This window comes from Panthera tigris, chromosome C2, assembly GCF_018350195.1.
Source record: "Panthera tigris isolate Pti1 chromosome C2, P.tigris_Pti1_mat1.1, whole genome shotgun sequence".
Taxonomy (NCBI): Eukaryota; Metazoa; Chordata; class Mammalia; order Carnivora; family Felidae; genus Panthera; species Panthera tigris.
Window position 1 is genome coordinate 128,970,002 of NC_056668.1, and position 21,413 is coordinate 128,991,414.

Below are 21,413 nucleotides of genomic sequence, written 5' to 3' on the forward strand. Positions count from 1 at the left end.
GATTCTGAGAAGTCTAGAGCTGGACTGACAAAATCAAATAGGAAACTGAAAAAGCCCAAAATTCTTTCAATAAAAATATTGAGTCGATATGTGTTTATAAGGCAGTTACTATTGTTGCTTAAATTACATAAATATTGTTGCTTGAATTACATTGTTAGTAAAGATCTGGCATGAGATTAATTTTGCTGACCAAGCAGGGTATAGTTTTTATTTTTTGTCTTTTGTTTTTTAAGGAAAATACTACTTAAATATGAGGAAGTTCTTTCTAAAATAGTCACCTCTTACATGTGTTCAGTGATTAAGATATCACTTTGGAAACTTTATGAACTAATTAGTACATATACAATCTTGAGTTTTAAAATTCTGAACTTTTGGGTGTTAAAAAGGAAATGCAACACTTTTGGTTCAAAATGGCAGTCTGAATTCAGCATTTATCTCCTTTCCCTCAAATAAAATCCCATTAACAATAAAGAAATTTGTTTAAAGAAATAGCATAAGTTGCTAAAAGCACAAAAACAGAAATGGGACACATCAGAGGACTAAAGGTTTTGAAAAGAGAATGGAAATTGGATTTGGAAAGCAGAATGGATCATACCAAAGAATAACCTTTAACAGAAAAAGCCACATCTTAAAATCATTTTGAAATAAGAGAAGGCTGTAGCACAGGTGGTAACTTTTTTCATTCTTTTTTTTTTTAATTTTTAATGGAGTCTCCTGTGATTGGCTGGTATGGAGAGCAAGAGTGAGAAGGAAAAGAGAAATCAAGTTGTTTGACTAATTAACCTGCAAGTGGCCCGTGGGGTTAGGTCTCTAACACTCCTGAATAGTAGTGGCATTTGCTTCAAATGAAAGGCTGTAAGAGTACTTTAAAAAAGTAAATGATCAGCTTAGACTTATCATGGTGATCATTTCATAATGTGTATAAATGTCAAATCACTATGTTGTACCTCAAAAGCTAATGTAATACTGCGTGCTAACTATACTCCAATTTAAAAAAAGACAAAACAAAAAACAAAATGAGGAAATTGAGGCCAGAGAAATTCAGCAAGTTGCCTAAATCAAAGAGAGAAGGAAGCCAATGTGGAACAGTGTGGAAAACCTGGCTCTTAGAGTTAGAGCATGGGTTCTGATTCAGACTTTGCCTAAATTCTACCTTCAGCAAAAAACTTACTTCAAACATTTGACAAACACTGAGCACCTCTGTATGCTGGTCACTATGCTAGATGGTGGGGACATGGTGATATTAAATCTTATTAAGGATGACAATATTAAACAGAGTTGATATCTTCACAGTCAAATGCAAGAGGGAGACAAACAGTGAATCAACAGTAACAACACTAGTTAATATGCATTAAGAACTTACTCCTCTGCCAGTTACTGTACCAACAACTCATGTACATGTACACTGACTCATGTAATGCTTGCTGAGGGGGTACAATTATTACTCTGGCTTGAAAATGAGTCAGAGAACATTTAAGCTATGAGTAATACATTTAGAACTCGAAAGAAAGAAAAAAGAAAGAAAGGGGGGAAGGGAGGAATGAAGGAAGGAAAAGAAAGGGATGGAGGGAGGAAGGAAAAGGAGGGAAGGAGGAAGGAAGAAAGAGAAAGGACAAACTGAAAAGAAAGACAAGAAAGAAAGAAAGAAAGAAAGAAAGAAAGAAAGAAAGAAAGAAAGAAAGAGAAAAAGAAGAAAGAAAAACTAAAAAGAAAGAAAGAAAGGAAGGAAATGAAAAAGACAATAACAGCAACAACAAATTATCCGTTTCAAAGAAGCCAGGGCTTCAACATGAGGGTTAGTCCTCTAGAGTCCTCCATTTTTGGCTTTTTTCTTTCTTTTTTTAGTGGGGGTATGGTGTAGACCCCCAGCTTGCCTGTCAGTTTGCCTGATTCCTATCTACTCACCCTAAAATGAAGCATATTTGTTGACATGCTTGTGCTTGGAACCAGCTGATTATTCGAAAGAGAGGCCACAATTGGCAGAAGAAACCAAGTAGCCTTGCTCTTTCATTTATAGATGTGAATGGGAATCAAAGGAAGCATGCAGCACAGAAAAGAAGTATCACAAATTGGCTTGTGATACATCTGCTGAACTTAATAGCATACAGCTATGAAAATATTTACAAAGAATTTTCAATGTAAAAGAAAATGCCTTCTTATAAGTAAAAAGCAGCCTATAGCTTTAAAGGGAAGATTGTCAATATTTTATGTGGCAAGGAAAGCAACAATCATTTTTTCATTGCAGATTGTTCAGATCTAGAATACATCCACACATAATAACGTGAACTTTTTCTTCCATTAAAAATCTTAAACTGGGATGCCTGGTTGGCACAGTCAGTGGAGCATGTGACTCTTGATTTCAGAGTTGTGGGTTTGAGTCCCATGTTGGGTGTAGAGATTACTTGAAAATAAAATCTTTGAAAAAAAATCTTAAACCGACATCTGTAAAAATGTTTTATCCTGTAGAATGATTCTGAACAATACTAATACCTGTCTGTGAACATCGACATTTGAAATATCTGGAGAAAAGTAATTAGCTTTCTCAAAATGGGAGGGGGAAAAGTCTATAAAATTCTATCCAATATTATTATAACTAAGTTTGTAAAAATTAAAAATCATGTCTAGAAAAAAAATGTCTAGAAAGCAAGATTATGTCACATAATGCACCAGTTTTTTAGCAATACACATCTTTAGTAAGACTCTTAATGAATTTTTCATAATACTTTTACATATTTTTCCAAATTTTTATAATGGGAAAAAAATAAGCTTCATTTAAACTATTCAAATGACCATGGAAATTCCTTGGATATCTTAAAGTGAGAACATAAGAACCCATTACTTATGAAAATGTTAAAAGGCAGTTCTTCCTATTTAAAATGGATAAGGAGTCCTAAAAAATAGCATGTAAAACAGGAACTAGCAACATGTTCTTGAGAACACACTTTTAACGTAATGATAACATTAGCCATATTTTCCTACTCAATGTAATAATGTACTGGCAAAGAACTATTGTTGCTTCTTTCTAATAGACTTGTTTAAAGTGAAAAACATATTATATGGCAAAATTATTTGTAGGCTCAGATTTAAGATTCTGAACCAACATACTTCAAAGCCGCATCTCAATCAGTGAATGAGGAAGTTAGATGTTAAAGGCGTTATTCGGGGAGAACTGATCAGGCACCAAACTTATTTTCTGCTTCCTTCTGTTTTTCATACTCTAAGAACTAAAGAGAACTTCATTCTGATGAGATATTTTAATTGACTCCTGCCATACCACAAATAGATTTTGCAGATCTCTTGAATGGATAGACTTTAGGAATTTTTAAATCACACAAGTTTTTAAATAATTATATAAACATTGGCATATTTTAACTTCTCAGAACTGTAGTATCATAAACTGTAGTATCATAACTTCTCACAAACTGTAGTCAGAGATGAGGAATTTGTAAATGTATTGCATAATATATTTCTTATCAAACACAGTAACATTGACTATTTCCACGGCAATACGAGGGATGGAAATAATAAACAACCCTAAACAGGAAATCTCCAATTTAACTGACTTCCTGACACAAATGACAAATGCTGTTTATCCTATTGGCTTTGAAAGAGCTGTCCTTTGTCTTCTTGAAGTTTTCACTAAATACATCAGTACCCTGGACTGCCATGCTTTAATAAAAAGAACATTTCTGAATATTGTATGACTGTAAAGTGATAGAACAATTTTAGAAAATGATTTTGTAATGTGGACTTGTGACAATATTCATAGCCTTTAATCTAGTAATTGTACTAGCCTAAGTGTAAAAAAAATAAGTACAGAGATGAATAATAGCAAATATTGGAGAATGCCATCATAGACCGTATTTTAGTTCATCTTGATTCTTTTAGTTGCACAAATTAGAGATTATTGTTACTGTTTTATGTAGCTAGTTTTTTAAAACTTTTTTAAAGTTTACTTATTTATTTTGAGAGAGACAGAGACAGCATGAGTCGGGGAGGGCCAGAGGGAGAGGGAGAGAGAATCCCAGGCAGGATCTGCAGCACCATCAGCACAGAGCCTGACGTGGGCTCGAACCCATGAAACTGCGAGACCATGACCTGAGCCAAGACCAAGAGTAGGACACTTAACCAACTGAGCCACGCAGGTGCCCCATACATAGCTAGCTTTTAATTTAGATTTACCCATATATTTATCACTTTATTTACTGTTTCTTCTTGCAACTCAGATGTTTCTTTAGCAATCAACTTTCTTTAATGAGAATCTGCTAGTAACCTTTTATTTGATAGTTCTTTTTTTTTCTTTTTTTCTTTTTTTTTTTTGCTCAGGAGAGGGAACTAATGGTTCAGATTCCTTGTCTCTCTCTCTGTTTCTTTATTTCTAATGCCTTTATTTTGTCCTAATTCTTGAAAGATTGTTTTATTGGATATAGAATTCTAGGTTGACAGTTACTTTCTCTCAGCAAATGAAGGCGTTGTCCCACTGATTTCTGGCTTCATTTGTTGCTCTGGGAAGTCAGTTCTCAGTCTTACTTGTTTATCAGTGATCTGTCCTCCCCTCCTCTTTCTCCTGTTAAGAGCTTTTATTTTTCTTTGGTGTTGTATAGTTTGTGCTTTGGCTTTACTTTGTTTTCTGAATTTGAAGATTGGTATCTTTCATCAGTTCTAAAAACTCAGAAGTAAATGTTTCCAGTATCCCCTCTTGTTATACTCTTGATCTTGGGCCCTAGTTAGACTGATGTGAGAACATTTCTCTATTTCCATCATATCTGTTACTCATTCATATTTTCCTTCTATTGAATTTCTGTGCCTCATTCATAGAAAGGAGTAATTTCTTCATGCTTTTTCTTCCAAATTATTTTTTTTCTGCTATATCTAATCTACTTTTCAACAATCCATAGAACAGTGGTTCTCTCAAAAGTTGGAGAGTGTCAGAATTGCCAAAGCTAGTAAAGAATACAGAAGCCCTAGGCTCATTGAAGTAAAATAGGTCATGGATTCTTGTCTTTTCACCAAGTGCCCCGAGTGATTCTGATACCAATGGTGTTTGAGAACAACTGCCATTGAATTTTTAACTACCATGGTTTTTTTTTTCCCAAGTTGCATTTGGTTCTTTTCTTTTCTTCTTTTTTTTTTTTTTTTTTTTTTGGTTCTTTTTCAAATTTGGCTTATTCTGATAACCCTTGTCATACTTTTAATTCCTTCCTTTATTCCTGAAATCTATTGGACACAAATACTTTATATCCTGTATCTGATCATTAGTTTGTAGTCTTTGGGGAGTGTGAGTCTGTTAAACTATTGGTTTTGCTAATTTTTGCTAATGGTGGCTTGAAACAAGTACTTTAGCAACACTTGAAAACTCAGGCTTCTTTATTTCTGACCTTTGAGAAATTTCCTTATTTTTCTTCTGACACAGCTATTCATTACTACATGTATTTTTAAAATTATTTTAAATATTTTCTCTGGCATTTTTAGTTCTGCTTTAAGAGGGGTTCTTATGACCATCCAGTGTGCTGTGTTGCTAAAATTGGAACATTCAAATCTTAGTACAAGATTTTGTAAGGCTGTCATCTAATATTGAGGCAGCATAATTTTGTGAGCAGCAAACCTCTAGAATTTTTTATACTCCTATATCTGGCTTCAGAAAGAAATATTACTGATCAAATAGCAGCTTTAAAAACCTCTTCATCTAAATATGTTTACTTTGGATATTAGCAGCTTATGGCATTATTTACTTTGTATTAACTTTAGCTAATGAACTTTTTTCTTGTTATTACTTTAAGGAGGTAATTGAGTTCTATGTTCAAAATGAAAATTCAGTGGACAGATGGAAAAAACCTTTAGTGATTGATAAACTCAAGGTAAGAAAATAAGAAAACCTTTAATAATGGAAAATTTATATACAGGTTTTTGGTTTTTTTTTTTAATGCAGGTGTTTTTTGTTTGTTTGTTTTTTGAGACCTCAGTTTGTTATTTGCTGTTGTTCTGTATGTAGTGAATAAATACATCAATAACTTTTTAAAAAGAAAATATAGAATATGTAGTATGCAAATTAGGCTACATAGTGTTTTGTGTATGGTATGTGATGAAGACAGAGACAGCCTCTTAGAGCTGCTCAAAGAAAAAATATGGTCAACACCACTCACTACCATCTGTCACTCAATTGAGACAGAAGTCAAGCAAGACATTTTCCCACCTGGGCTCAATCTAAATTTGATGTTTTTAAATCTTAACCATCACACACATAAGCAACTGAACTGTGCAAAATAGTATGTGTGGCATAATTATGCTCAAATGTGGGAGATTCTGTAAGAATTCTGTAAGACTCTGTAATCATAATTCTGTGATTCAGTAAGAGGTACCCAAGAAAGCAAATTTAGTTTTTCAGCCAAATCTAGGGAAACTTGGAGGATTGTTGTTTTATAATGAATTAATAACTATTTGGTTTCACACACTGTAGGATAAATGAAATGAATAATTTCATAAGTGTTTTTAAATTGCAAAAAGTATAAATAACAATATCTTTTAAAAATAAACTATTTTAGTTCATGGTAAATTATGATCACACTGGCGTATTCATCACCTTGACAGGAAATGGCCAAAGCAGAAGGCCTCTGGAACTTGTTTTTGCCAGCTGTAAGCGGTCTCAGCCAGGTGGACTATGCCTTGATTGCTGAAGAAACAGGAAAATGCTTTTTTGCTCCAGATGTCTTTAACTGCCAAGCACCAGGTTACTACATTATTTAAAAACGAAACTTTCTCAGATATTTTGAGGAGTGTTTGAAATTTGTCTATTTTATGACAGGAAGTTTTTCTACACAAAATCATGGATTTATAAACTTGTCTGTAGTTTTACTTTTCACTTACTTTGATTTAAATATTAAAAAATGGATCCAGTGTCCTCATTGGATTATTCCTTGGTTAAACATCATTACATTAAGAGTATTAGTGAATAGAGATCACCACCAAAGGGATTGCAGTATAAGGATTGCAGTTTCATGATTGGGTATTGGATATTTCTATGGCTAGTTGGAATGGCTAGAGAGTTCTAACTCTTTTGGTTAGCCTGTCTCTCCTCTATTCACTAATTATTTAGTGTTCTAGATCCTTGGGATATATCAAGGAAAAAAATACACAAAAATTCCTGCCCTCATGGAGCTGATATCCTAATGGAGGGAAACAAATAAATAATAAATATAGGGGCACTTGGTGGCTCAGTCAGTTAGGCATCCAACTCTTGATTTTGGTTCAGGTCATGGTCTCACGGTTTATGGGATCGAGCCCTGTCAGGGTCTGAGCTGACAGTGTGGAGCCTGCTTGGGATTCTCTCTCTCCTTTCTTTTTGCCCCTCCCCTGCACTCTCTGTCTCTCTCAAAATAAATAAATAAACATTAAAAAAATAATAATAATAGGGGCACCTGGGTGTCTCAGTCAGTTAAGCATCTGACTTCAGCCTAGGTCATGATCTCACAGTTTCTGAGTTTGAGCCCCACATTGGGCTCTGTGCTAACAGCTTGAGCCTGGAGCCTGCTTCAGATTCTGTGTGTCTCTCTCTCTCTCTGCCCCTCCCCCACTTGCACTCTGTGTGTGTGTGTGTGTGTGTGTGTGTGTGTGTGTGTGTGTGTCTCAAAAATAAATAAACATTAAAAATAAATAATATAATAAGTAAATTATGTAGTAAGTTTGAAGATGAAAAGTGCTTTGGGAATAAAAAAACTTAGGGTAGGGGGGAGTGCTGGAATGCTAGGGAACAAGAAATGCAAATTACAATTTAACATGGAATGGTCAGGATTGGCCTTACTGAGAAAATGACATTCGATAAAGACTTAAAGAAGATGAGAGAGTTAGCCATGCTGATATCTGGGAGAAGAATTTTCATAGCAGAGAAAACAGAAAATGCAAAGACCCTAAGACAAGAGTGTGATTGGTGTATAGCCAAGGAGGCCAGCGTAGTAGGGAGACTAGTAAGAGAAGATAGCAGAGAGGAAAGGGCATTATAGGGTAGGTAATGGCTTCTACCTTCTGTGAAACGGGAAGCCATGGGAGATTTGAGCAGAAGAGTGACAAGATTAACTTCAGCTTTAAAAGAATCACTTTGACTACTATGTTGAGAATTAACAAAACGAGGGAAGGAAGGAAGCAGGGAGTCTCTTGTAATAATCCTAGTTAGAGATGATGGGGATTTGTTTGTTCTGGTATCAGTGGAATAGAAGTGGAAAGATTCTAAATATATTTTGAAGGAAGAGCAAAGAGGATTTCCTGATTGGATATGAGGGAGTCAAGGATGCCTCCAAAGGATGCCATTAAAAATTGGAAGGATAAGGAAAGAAGGCCAATTTTTCTTTAAAAAGGTAATATGGAAGGTATAAACCTAGAATGTAGTCTGTAGAAGATGTTTTCAAACCTGAATTTGCCAAAGACCTGGCTAAGGAACTTAAAAAACAAATTCGCAGGCTCCATTCCTGAAGATTTGATTCAGTAGGTCTAGGGTAGACCCTGTAAATGTCTTTTGTTTTTTCCCCCCAAGTTACTTTAGTTATTCTGTTGCTACTAGTCAAGGAATAACATTTTATTTGTTGTAGAAGGATGATGGTATGATATCCTATGTTGTCACTGCACAAGTTAGACCTTGATATTGCCTATTGTGCTTATTGTATGGCTCTAGTGCTAAAGCTCTCTCAAAAAGGGTTAATGAAGGATGGAACTGCCAAAAAGAAGAATATTGGATGTCTGAGAGAAAACACAATATGGTTGCATAGCACAGTGTTTGCACCCTGGACTTTAACTCTCATTTATTTCCAACTATTAAGATAGTTCATGGACTTCTGATGATGGTTGAACTTATCCCTGACGTGGTAAGTGGAAGGAAATCCTCTTCAAAACACCAGTTTATCAAATTACTACTGTACTATATTTTAATCTAATAATGAGGCTATTGTAAAAATCAAGAAATCTATCCTAGAATTTCTAAAGATTTCATCTCATTTGTGTGAAGCTATCATGTTATGCTACAAAGGGGGCATAATTTCATGGAAGGATTACTGGTAGTCTTTTATTTAGAACTTTTTTTTTTTATTGCTACTCATAGTAAGAAATTGTGACCCAGTATGTAGCCTATGTAGTTTTATGTGTATATTTGTGGATGGATTGTACAAGGCAGGGGGCGGGGGGCGGGGGGACTGAAAAAGAGTTTCGTGAAATAATAGTTTCCCTTATTGCATGCAACATATTCAGATATTTTCCACTGAGTCTAATCTAATGTATTCTATTCTGATCTATTTCATTTTTTAAAGAATGTTAGCCATATTCCATTAAATTTATTTCATGACCTACTAATGGGTCATAATATGAAAAATAATGCGACAGAAGACTTCCTCTGTAGACACTGCTCTGCCACTATTTCTTCATTTGACCCGTGAACTCACTTTTCACTGGAAGGCCTTTTTTCTAGCATTAAAATTTCTAGTATTAAAGTTTCATGAGTCTAGTAGTTGTATTATCTAAATGACATCACCGTTCTGCTGAAATTTTTAAATTGGCCAGGAAAATACATTTTCTTTGACCAAAGTTTGATCAGCTACTCTCCTTAGCAAACAAAGATGTGTAAAACTGTAAGTAGAACACTAGGCGTTTACTCTTTGTGGTGGAGCTATCTTCATGAAGCCCTTGGGGACTGGGTTTTGGAGCATTTCCAGAGCAGATGAAGAAGGGAATGTAACTGATGTCAATTAAATACTTTGGGAGTTTTCTTAAGCATAAAAGATGAATTTCTACTCAAGCTTCTCAAATAGTTCTAAAACCTTATGGGAACCATATGTAGCTTCCCAATTTGTCTTTTGTTTTTTTGCCCTTCATTAAGTCATACAGTATTATATATTGGGATATTGAAAATAGGAATTTTTTAGAAATGTTTATTGATTTATTTTGAGATAGAAAGAGCACCAGCGGGGGAGGTGCAGAGAGAGGGAAAGAGAGAGAATCCCAAGCAGGTTCTGTGCCATCAGTGCAGAGCCCCACATGGAGCTTGAACTCACAAACTATGAGATCATGACCCGAGCCGAAATCAAGAGTTGGACGATTAACCAACTGAGCACCCCAGGTGTCCCTGAAAATAGCAATTTTTAATTCTAAAGCTCTTACTAGAAAATTTGGGGGCCTTGGGGCTGATTTGGGGGCTGGTGATTTTTTTGTAGAAATAATTTACCTAGGCTTTTTCCCATCCTGTAAAATATAACTTTGTTTTGCCAGCTTCTCAGAATAAACTGATAATTTTTGGAAAGATCTAATTCAGTATTTACTTCATTGGAACTATAACAAGAAACAATTTAAAATAAGCAAAGAAAATGATGAGTTTCATTAATTATAACTGAGGACTCATTTGTTCCCTCATTCAAAAAGCTTTTAAGCTTTAACAAATTTTAAGAATTTGTTCATCTATACGAATTTTGTGCATTTTAGTATAACTTTGGCTCTGTTAGTAGTGTCTAACCAGAGTGCAAACATATTTTAAGAGACTTAACATGGATTTAACTCAGTTTTCATAGGCATTTCAGTGACTATCCATAATGTCATTTTAAGAGGTGATATTGAAAAATGCTTCCTCAAAATTTTGAGTAATCAGTTTTCAAAGGAAGGGTTTCAGATAACATTTTTTGAAGTTTGATAGGAGTGAATATCAGAGGAAAGCCTCTAGAGCATTTTGCTCCATAGCAGACATGAAGTATTCTTTTTTTATATGAGAATGATACTAGTGTGTCAGTCACTGAACAACACCCTCTGATGTGTTGGAAAGGGTCTTTGAAGTTATCTGCCGTCACTTTCTATCAGGGATTCTGTGTTTAGCATTCTCGAGATTCGACCTGGTATTTTCTAGATGGTAGGGGGCACACAGAAGTAAGAGCATTGGTAGAGGTAGAGACAATTGCTCTGTGAGTTCAGAGGAAGGAGATATTTCTGACTGGGTAATCAGAGATTCTTCACAATGCAAGTGGCTCAGAAGCAGGAATTTACTTAGGAATGATGGGTAGATTTGTACTTGAGAGAAGGCTTGGCACAAGCAAATGTATGAAAGTTAGAAAGCACAGTGTATGCTTGAGGAACAGGAGTCTCAGGGCTGGATTCTCAATAGAACATGTAATGATAATTGTTTTCCAGGAGCCATCACCCCTAGCAGAGCATATTTGCAAGAGATCCGGGAAAGATTAAGCCAGTAAATTGTTTCCCTTAGTCCTAATTGAGTCAGACTTCATTAGAGCCATGCTTTATTGAGATGAAGCAAACAAGTGTGTGTAATTCACAAGTTGAATAAATGTGCACCAAATGCCATATACTTATAATAACTATGTCATATCTTCATTATAAATTATATTTACATTTTATGTTTCAAAATATTTTTGTTAGCAAATACTTAAAAGGTACATGTGTATATTGTCAACATAAGTTTGGATTTCGTATTGATAAATTTTTAAATGTAAAAGAAATGTTTTTTCTTATGTATAGACACAGGGAACATGGAGGTGCTCCACCTATATGGAAGTGAAAAGCAGAAGCAGCAGTGGCTTGAGCCTCTTCTTCAAGGAAACATTACGTCCTGCTTCTGTATGACAGGTAAAAGCAAATCACGGTTCTCCCCTTGTGCAGTGAGTTATCCTGGATAACTATTAGCTATTATGGATGAGCTAAAGAAAGGAGGGAGGTGCCTCTGTGTTTCAGGCAAATTCACCCATGGCTAGAAATGTAAATATGATTGTTTTGAGTGCAGTTTCAAATTTTGGCATTTTTAAATGTGCAGAATAAAATTGCCCTCCCATTTGGGAGGCTACCACAGCTGATGTTTTCTGCCTGTCTACTTTAGCCATTTAGCGCAGGGTAAACCTAACTTCATAATCTTTTGACTAGCATTTCAAAAATTGTTATCTATGGATATTTAATATCTTTTTTGCCCTTATGATGAAATACTCATATTTGTGATAATTTTATGTTGATACAAAATATTTAACCCTGCCATAAACCTAGAAAAATAGAACATTCACCAATGCTAGTCACATTGTTCAAATTATGTTCATGTGGGGAAGTAAAATTAGGGGCATGTTAATGAAAATGGGTTTGGTACCATTTGTACATAGGAAACAGCAATAACGAATTCTTCAAAGGAAAAAGTCATTCTATAGTTGAGTTTAGAATTAAACTATATGTCATCTGGCCATAATTCTGGCCAGATTTTAAACTCTTCTATAATACTGCATATGTTTATAATAGCAAAACTGATCTTCATTTAAAATCAGTAAGAGGCATTTATTGAACACCTATAGTATGATGTGTTTTCTACAAAGCACTAGTTGGAGGTTACAGAGCAAGTACACCGCTCCGTCTAAAGGAACTGGGTTTCTAGTTTTAGAAATAGAATACACAAAATATCTGAAGGACCCATTTAAAAAAGCAGGATATTAACAAGTGCACATTACTATGATTGAGGGCTAGCCTTTACATTCTGAAATGCCATATAATAAAGCAGTTGTGTAAGGGTGTCCCATGAAAAACTTTCTGAAGACATTGTGTTGAGCATGCAGAATAAATTGGTGAGATGGAATTCTCAAGGCATAGTTAGAAATTGTCTAAAATAGTAAATTATATGGAAATCTGACTTGTAAGTATTTAGTATATTTTCACTGTGGGAAATAAAGAACAACATTTTAATCTAGTTTTGATGTTTGGAGAATGGATTCCATGAGTTATCTCAAATCATGTACCAGTGAGGGAGCCAAGAACACAATTCAGATTGCTGATCCCAGTGTTCGAAATTCATTCTTCCAATGTACACTTTTTGAATACCTGCTATGTGTAGGTTATGGGAGGACCAGGGTGGGATGGGGGGAAGGGAAGGAACATGCCTCTATCCTCAAAGAGTTCACATTTCCTTATTCAAAGTCTCTTTTGTAAGTAGATGATGTCTGCCTGCCCATAAATTCAACCTTTCCTTATTTATAGAGCCCGATGTAGCTTCAAGTGATGCCACAAATATTGAATGTAGCATCCAACAAGACGGAGATAGCTATGTAATTAATGGCAAGAAATGGTGGAGCAGTGGTGAGTATTCAGATCCATCCTTTGTGCCAGGTGCTGTGCTAGAATAATGTGATACATAGTTATTAGTTTTGTGATCATAGTTCCTTAAATTCTGCCTTTAAAAGCATATTGAAATTTAGAAATATTTGCTAAAAAGAAAAGTAATTTTAAAATAACATATCTTGATTAGGTGATATTTAAGAGCAGAAAACATGTCTTTTTTTCAGTTTTACAATTCACAATTTTTTAAGGTTTATGAGAGAAAATTCATATCCGCGCACACTATTTGTGATCATGGTAATTTCTATCAAAATTAAATTTTAATAGGGATATATTAAATGAAATATAACTTATAAATAATTGTATTTAAAGAGATAAGATGTACATGTTATTAGAAATCATTTATTGTGTCACGTTTCTTCATTGCTTAATACAAGTGCTTAAGCAAAAAAATAAGAATCTATACATGAGAAAATGTATTCTTAACCCTCGGTAATAGACTCACATAAATGGATGAGCCCTTTAGGAAGTCATAAAATTGGAACCTGGATAAAAATGATTATCTAAAGATTTCTTCTAGAGTATACATGTAAATCTAATAAGATAACCAAGTTATTATTAAAGAAAGTTGACATCATGGAAGCAAATTATGTGTTCAGAAATCTAGCAGGGATAAAACGAAAAAGAAAAAGAAAAAAAAATTTACCACGGATGTATTAAAAGGGCCATTAAAGCTTTTTATGTATTTTTTTATTGTTAAATTGTTATTCTGTCTGGGGTCTTACGAAATCACAAACTACGAAATGGGAAAAAAGGATTAAATTTTGCTGTATAGTTATTCAAGTACTGAAATTATGCAGTGAAGTCATTCTTATATTAAAATTTAGATCATTTAAAATAATTATAAATGCTCCTTTATATAAGCCTCTGTATTAATCTGTTTCAGATGGCCTAATTTATAGCATAGTGTTTTTATTATTAATATCTGTTAATACTATTTTCCTATATTGTTAATGTTAAGTTCATGTTTTGTGCACTTGTGATTTCATTTCCTCTTCTTCCTGGCTGCTACATTCTCCCATCCTCCCCCACCTTTTGATTGTTATAAGTTGGCACCACAGTGTTTAACATTTAAGTTTCAGAATAAAGCAGATGTTTTCTCTGGGGAGAAGCATCATTCATGTGAATCGAAGCAAGAGACAGTTTTACATTTAAATGCTAAAAGTACTGGTTGGCTCTGTAGGATCTTCTGAGTCAAAAGGAATCTCGTCCACGTTTTGTCTTTGTCTTCTCCAGGACCCATATTTCTTGGCAACTTTCATGATGTAGTTTTTAAACGATGCTCCCATAAAAACATACAGGACTGGGTTGAGGCAGCTGTGAAAGAGTGCGATGCTCTCTGTGATTTGGATGGCAACATCCATGCGTTTGCTCATGTCACAGTCAGTGATCAGGGAGTAGATGATGTCTATGACTTGGCAGAACCTGACAATGTTATAAGGCAGCTGAGTGACAATGAAAACTATAACCACCGTGAGCAGAACTTTGAGGGGTCGAGATTTTTTAATGTTGGGCATCCTGATGAGTGTCCTTGCTGTGACAAAGTAGCATACTCCCATAATAAGAAAGGGTATTACAAATCCAATGCAGATTTCCAACATTTGAATTGATGCTTTCACTGATGTTCCTAGGTGATATGGAAAGATGGGAATGCACCTAGCCTTGTGATTTACTGTATAAAAAACCAGCTGTGGTATACTCAGCAAGATGGCAACCATCCAGACAAAGAAACAGATAAGCCAGCATGGTTTCCCCACTCCTGATTGACTTGGGGCTTTCGTTACTGCCCAATATCTGTCTATGCTGATACAAGCCAGAAACTGCATTCCAGAGACGAAATTGACAGTGTACAAGGCTGAAGTGACTTTGCACATGATTCTCCCTAAAACCCACCCATGAACTGCATTAACTGCCCAAAAAGGCAGAGTAAATAGAAGGAGTAAATCTGCCACTGCCAAATTCAGGATGTACACATCTGTTTTGGTTCTCTGTTTCTTGTAATAGGCATAAATCGCCACTACTATGGAATTGCCTGCAATTCCAATGATGAAAGCTATTGTGAAGAAGGCAGGCAGGAAGACTTTTGCAAATTTTCTGACTTCTTCTTTTATACAGATCACTTCATACTGACTATAGTCATGAGTGCCATTCACTTCATTTTCCTCATAATAGTAATCTGTTGACTGGTTGTGTTCCAAAGCCATGGCTCCAATCTAAATGTCAAAAGGAATACAGAATATTCATTTTAATATTGTTTAAAAGGAAACAATTTTTGATCTAGCATGTATTTGTTCTTTTACTCAAGAATAGATTATTGGGGCGCCTGGGTGGCTCTATCAGTTAGCATCCGACTCTTGATTTCGGCTCAAGTTATGATCTCACAGGCACAGGAGTCAGGCTCCGTGCTGATTGTGGAAACTGCTTGGGATTCTCTCTGTCCCTCCCCACTTATGCATACACACATAAATACACTCAAAATAAATATGCATACACTCAAAAATAAATAAATATTAAAAACAACAACAAAAACTAGAGAATAGATTGTTTCCATAACATAGGTGAGACTGAATCTGCCACTCTTTGAAATTTGAAACCTTTTAATGGAAACCACTTAGGAATATATCCCCAAGGTTATTTTTTCATCCTTTGGTTTTACAAGTCTGTGTAAGAGCTAGGATTTAAACATGAAAGATAAAATTAATACCCTGAGGAATTTTCTTAGTCATTAAACCCTAAATGAAAGTAATGACTTTTATGTAAAAATAGTTGGGTTTTTTTTTTTAAGGTTTTACCTTTTTTAAGTAATCTCTACACCCAATATGGGGCTTGAACCCACAACCCCAAGATCAAGAGTCACATCCTCTACCAACTGAGCCAGTCAGGTACCCACAAAATAGTTTTTAACATATGAAAAATTAGATTTCAGCAAAAGGAATAACAATGTTATTATTTTTTACATATACAACTTTGTGATTCTTATGCAGTATATTGTCAGTAAATTAAATTGTTCATCTAAAATAAAATTATTTTCAGGGCGCCAGGTGGCTCAGTCAGTTGAGTGTCCGACTTCGGCTCAGGTCATGATCTCACCATTCATGGGTTTGAGCCCCACCTTGGGCTCTGAGCTGTCAGCACAGAGCTGCTTCGGAGTCTGCTTTGGATTCTGTGTCTCCCTCTCTCTCTGCCCCTCCCCCACTCACACTTTGTGTCTGTGTGTGTCTCTCTCTCTCAAAAATAAATAAACATTAAAAAATACAGAACATTGTTCAAAAAATTAAACATCAAAAAAATAAAATATTTTTCTGGGGCACCTGGCTGGCTCAGTCAGTTAAGCATCCAACTCTTGATTTCAGCTCAGGTTATGATACTACAGTTCGTGAGTTCGAGCCGTGTCAGGCTGTGCACTGACAGGCAGAGTCTGCTTGGGATTCTCTCTCTCTACCCCCCCTTTTCTCGACCCCTCCCCTGCTTATGTGCACACACATTTTCTCTGAATAATAAATTAAAAAAATTTTTTTTCTTACTGCCACCAGAGCTCTATCTCTAAAATGTCAATCTGTCACTCTTCTGCTTAGCTCTCCCCTAAAAGACACATTTCTTCACCTGAAAGATAGAATCCAAGCTCCTTAGCATTATGCCCAAGAGTCCCTCCCTAATGTGGTCCTACCCATGGTTCCTGCTAGATTTCTCTACTATATGCCTTACGCTGTAGACAGTAATAGTACTCATTTGAAGCACTTTGCTGGCATACACCATGCTGCAGCACATATCTTCATCATTACTCATTCTGTTCCTTTATCTAATAGACTCTTTCCTGCTCTTCCCTTAAAGGGCCACTTCCTCCTCAGTTAACCTGGATCTCACCTTGCCAGAAGACTTTCCTGATCCAATAGCTATATCTACATACATACCTACATTCACTCTTAGAGAATGGACCCCATCCTATGGAAAAGATGGGTTTCCTAGACTACCTTTTCCCTCTGTGCTTAAGTTCCCTAAGAGTGTGACTTATTGGGTTTATGTTTCTAATTAATACCTTGGAGAGTGCCTGGCACACACTAGGTGCTCAGTATATATTTGTTAAACTAAAGGTTTTACCAGCAGAGGTATAAAGCTATTACTCTAGAATGGATAGATGATGTGCCAGGAATCTTCTTGTCTCATCACTAGTTATTTTACTATATTGGTTATTAACACCCTATAGAAGTAAGATAAGCTTGCACAGAATTCACAAGTTTTTAAAAGTATATAAAAATTACTTTCGGTGTTTTTATTTTAGTGCTGAGTTTCGTTTTGCTCCTTCCTTACCCGTTCTGTTTCCCTTTGATTGCTTTTGCAGTTGGAAGAATCTCTAACATTCTTATGGAATCATTAATGAAACTACTATTTTTAAAACAGTGTGCCAACTTGTAGGGGCGCCTGGGTGGTTCAGTCGGTTGGGCGTCCGACTTCAGCTCAGGTCACGATCTCACGTTCCCTGAGTTCAAGCCCCGCGTCGGGCTCTGGGCTGATGGCTCAGAGCCTGGAGCCTGCTTCCGGTTCTGTGTCTCCCCCTCTCTCTGCCCCTCCCCCGTTCATGCTCTGTCTCTCTCTGTCTCAAAAATAAATAAACGTTAAAAAAAAAATTAAAACAGTGTGCCAACTTGTACATTTTCAAAAGAATGTTCTTATTCTTACTAACCCTTTTTGGATAGTAAAGCAAAGAAGGCCCCCCAAGGAAATATGCCACATAGAAGAACTTTTTTCGTTATGTAAAAACCAGGTGCTAACAATCTAAAATGACTATTTTTATCCTTAAGGTTATTTGAAAAGTTACAATCTGGAAGACCATTCTGATCATCATTTTCTTATGTGTTAATTATTAACACAGTATGCACTTTGTTCTTTCTCATTCATCACAAATCTTGAACCTGGTGATAAGGAATAACATGCCCAAATAATACAAGACATTAAGGAAATATTTTTTAAATAAGAATCTTATTAAAAATATGAGTAAGTAAAACAAGGACTGGAAATTATTTGCAGACATGATCCTTCAGCAGATATATAGGAATACATTTTAGATGTCTTTATAATTATTACCAGAACAACAAAAAAGATAGCATTTATAAAACAAAGTAGAAAAAAAAGGTAGAGCAAAACTTATTTTCTCATTAACAAAGCTGTATAGGCAAGTAATGGTATTAAAATAATACCAGAAATAAAATATTTTCATCCTGCTATTTTCAGATTTAAGTTTTAAGATTAAAGTGTATAGCTGCTTTTAAATAGCTCTTTTTTGCACATATAAACGTTTAGACTTTTATGCATCAAGACTCCCTCTACATAGGTAAATATACAAAGTCTTTGGGCTTTAAAAAACAATCTTATCCAAGTTAGAATGAGAAAAAGAAAAAACCAACCTGTTTCAGTGGGCAGAGAGGAGCAGTCTTGAGTGAAGACTAAAATCAAATGACCTCTTTAACTCAAGCTACTTTTGTTTTCGTTTTACACCCCGCCTTTGTCTTGCATCCAAGAGGGCTTTCCTGAAATTTAACCTTGTGAGCACTTGATCTTTTACTTTTTGTATAACCATCCTGGAAGTCAAATCCAGGTTCTTAAGTGTCCTAAGATACAAACTTGAAAGAATTCCATCTTGTTTCGAAAACTACATAACTTTCAGAGTTTCCACTTAGATGAAGGGAACAAGAATGTGTCTGCAGCTGAGGAACCAATCGCCAAACTGAAAGAATTCACCCTGAGAGTCAAGGCAGCTAATGAGCGCTCATAGGTAGCATCTAGAGAAATAACTTGTAAAAGTTATTTTGTCTAGAAAAGAAAAATGACTTCACCTCAGAAAGTTATCTTTTTGAAGACTGAATTATTGCAGACTAAATTCTGAGTAACAACTAGGCATTTATAGAACTTAATATTTTTATGCCACATCATTTAATATTTTACTTAAACTATTAAAGTACTCTTAGCTTTGCTATATTTCTTCTTTGTCCTTGACGCCAGAGTTAAGTCTTTCCCCATGACTTTAAATTCTCTTGCCTTCTTGTAACCTTCTTCTTCAAAGACCAGCATACAAACCTTCAAAATCCTTTTGTCTGGGGACATTGTTTTTCCCACGCTAACAAACAAATGAAAATTAGAGAAGAAATGCATGCAGATTAAGCCCTTGGGGGTCTATTTGAGCTTGACTTTCCTTACATTTGCATTAATAATTCCCTTTATTTCCTTTCTCCTGCAAGACTAGGTAGGCTCAGTCTCCACCTGCAGAAATCCTTTTAGAGGAATGTCAATTTTTCTGCAAGCAGTTGATCAAAGTCTCCTGTTAATTCACAGAAAAGAGGCTCTAAGTCACTGGGCCTTCATCTTCCTACAGTATAAGTCTGAGAGTACTGCCAGTTTCACCTTGTAATCCACCACTCTTGTAGAAAGTCATTTGCATGCAGCTAAACCAGCTCGGGGATGCGCGCGCGCGCGCACACACACACGCACCCACACGCACACAGTGCCTGGATTTGTGGTGTTTGTCATTTTCCAATGTGTAAATACTCCCACCCTGGCCAACTTTAAGGTATCAATGTGAAGTCACTGAAGGCAAGGTTGCTAAGAGGGGAGCATTAATTATAAGCTCTCCTGAGCAGGCTCTAGCACTTATTCAGAAAGAGGCATCTCTTCTTACCACGACTGATCATTAGTCTCTTGCTGACAGACACTGCACTTAATGTTATCCTGCCTGTCTAGACTATCTGGTTTTTCTCCTCCTCTTACCTCTTGTTGTTTTTTTGTTTTGTTTTTGTACAAATATAAGTATGTATTTAAAATGAGAGATGTGGGGCACCTGGGTGGCTCATTTGTGTAAGCATCTAACCTCGGCTCAGATCAGGATCTCGCAGTTCATGAGTTTGAGCTCAGAATCGGCTCTCTGCTGTTTGCACAGAGCCTGCTTCAGATCCTCTGTCCCCTTCTCTCTGCCCCTCCCCTGCTTGTGCTCTCTCTCAAAAATAAACGTTAAAAAAATATTTTTTGATGAGAAATATATCACAACAAGCTATAAAACTTAAGAGGCCAACAAACACCAAAACTTAAAGAAAAATCCTCAAGAAAATATTTTAGGGCTCCTGGATGGTTCAGTTGGTTAAGTGTCCGACTTCACCTCAGATTATGATCTCACAGTTCCTGAGTTCCAGTCCTGTGTTGGGCTCTCTGCTGTTCTCATAGAGACTGCTTTAGATCCTCTGTCTCCCTCTCTCTCTCTCTGCCCATCCCCTGCATGTTCGTTCTCTCTCTCTCTCTCTCTCTCTCTCTCTCTCTCTCTCTCTCTCTCTCTCCAATAAAATAAGCATTAAAAAAAGAAAATGTATTAATAAACTGCCTGACACATCTCAATAGTACTATTTTTCCAGAATTTTTCAGCTACACATCCTTTTCCTCCAACTTTAGATATAGTTGACAATTAAAAATTGTTTAAGGTGTACAAGTTGATAATTTGATACATGTATACATTGTAAAATATTCACCCCAATCAAGGAAATTAACATTGTCCATCACCTCACATAGTTACTTTTTTGGGGGTGATGGGTAAAAAACTTAAGATCTCCCTCTTAGCAAATTTCAAGTATACAATATAATATTGTTAACTATAGTTACATGATTGTACCTTGGATGTCCAGAATTGACTTATCTTGCATAACTGAAACTTTTTGCCCCTTGAACCGCATCTTCCCATATGCTCCTAGTTGCATACCCTTTGGTCACTTCTTCAATTTTGTAATTTTGTCATCTGTTTTCCATGAGAATAGAAATATACTTCACAGGCAGGTGAACTTGCTGTTTGTGTTACTACTGCAGGTTTTTGCCCTCATGAACATAAACATTCATATCCATTCTATTTCGTGTGATTTCTTCCAAAAATGTATGGTGCATTTTGTTTTTTATTTTTTAAATTTTTTCCAGTAAAGTTAACATAGTGTTATATTAGTTTCAGGTGTACAGTATAGTGATTCATCAATTCCACACATCACCTGGTGCTTATAACAATTGCAATCCTTAATCCCCATCACCTATTTGACCCAACCCTCCCATCTCCGCTCTAGTAACCATCACTTTGTTCTCTATAATTAAGATTCTGTTTCTTTCTTTTTTTTTTTTTATTCTCAACTTAGTTAACATACAGTGTAGTCTTGGCTTTAGGAGTAGAATCCAATGATTCATCACTTACGTATAACACCCAGTGCTCATCCCAACAAGTGCCCTCCTTAATGCCCATCACCCATTTTTCTCACCCCTTTACTCCCATCACC

General features: G+C 35.7%; 2 protein-coding genes across 2 annotated transcripts in view; one reads left to right on the top strand and one right to left on the bottom strand.

The window, feature by feature from the left end:
• ACAD11 (acyl-CoA dehydrogenase family member 11) overlaps window positions 1-21,413 on the top strand; it is a 91,471-nt gene that overhangs the window by 33,440 nt on the left and 36,618 nt on the right. Inside the window, exons 10-13 of the mRNA XM_007087389.3 lie at window positions 5,781-5,858; window positions 6,589-6,727; window positions 11,497-11,604; window positions 12,985-13,083. Of these exons, the coding sequence (XP_007087451.1) occupies window positions 5,781-5,858; window positions 6,589-6,727; window positions 11,497-11,604; window positions 12,985-13,083 (424 nt within the window). The remainder of the gene's footprint in view (window positions 1-5,780; window positions 5,859-6,588; window positions 6,728-11,496; window positions 11,605-12,984; window positions 13,084-21,413) is intronic.
• Window positions 13,561-18,797, bottom strand: ACKR4 (atypical chemokine receptor 4). The gene is made up of 2 exons (XM_007087388.3): window positions 18,525-18,797; window positions 13,561-15,335 (listed from the first exon to the last, which is right to left on the bottom strand). Exon 2 carries the CDS (start codon window positions 15,324-15,326, stop codon window positions 14,274-14,276), a length of 1,053 nt encoding a protein of 350 aa, XP_007087450.1. The 5' UTR covers window positions 15,327-15,335; window positions 18,525-18,797; the 3' UTR covers window positions 13,561-14,273.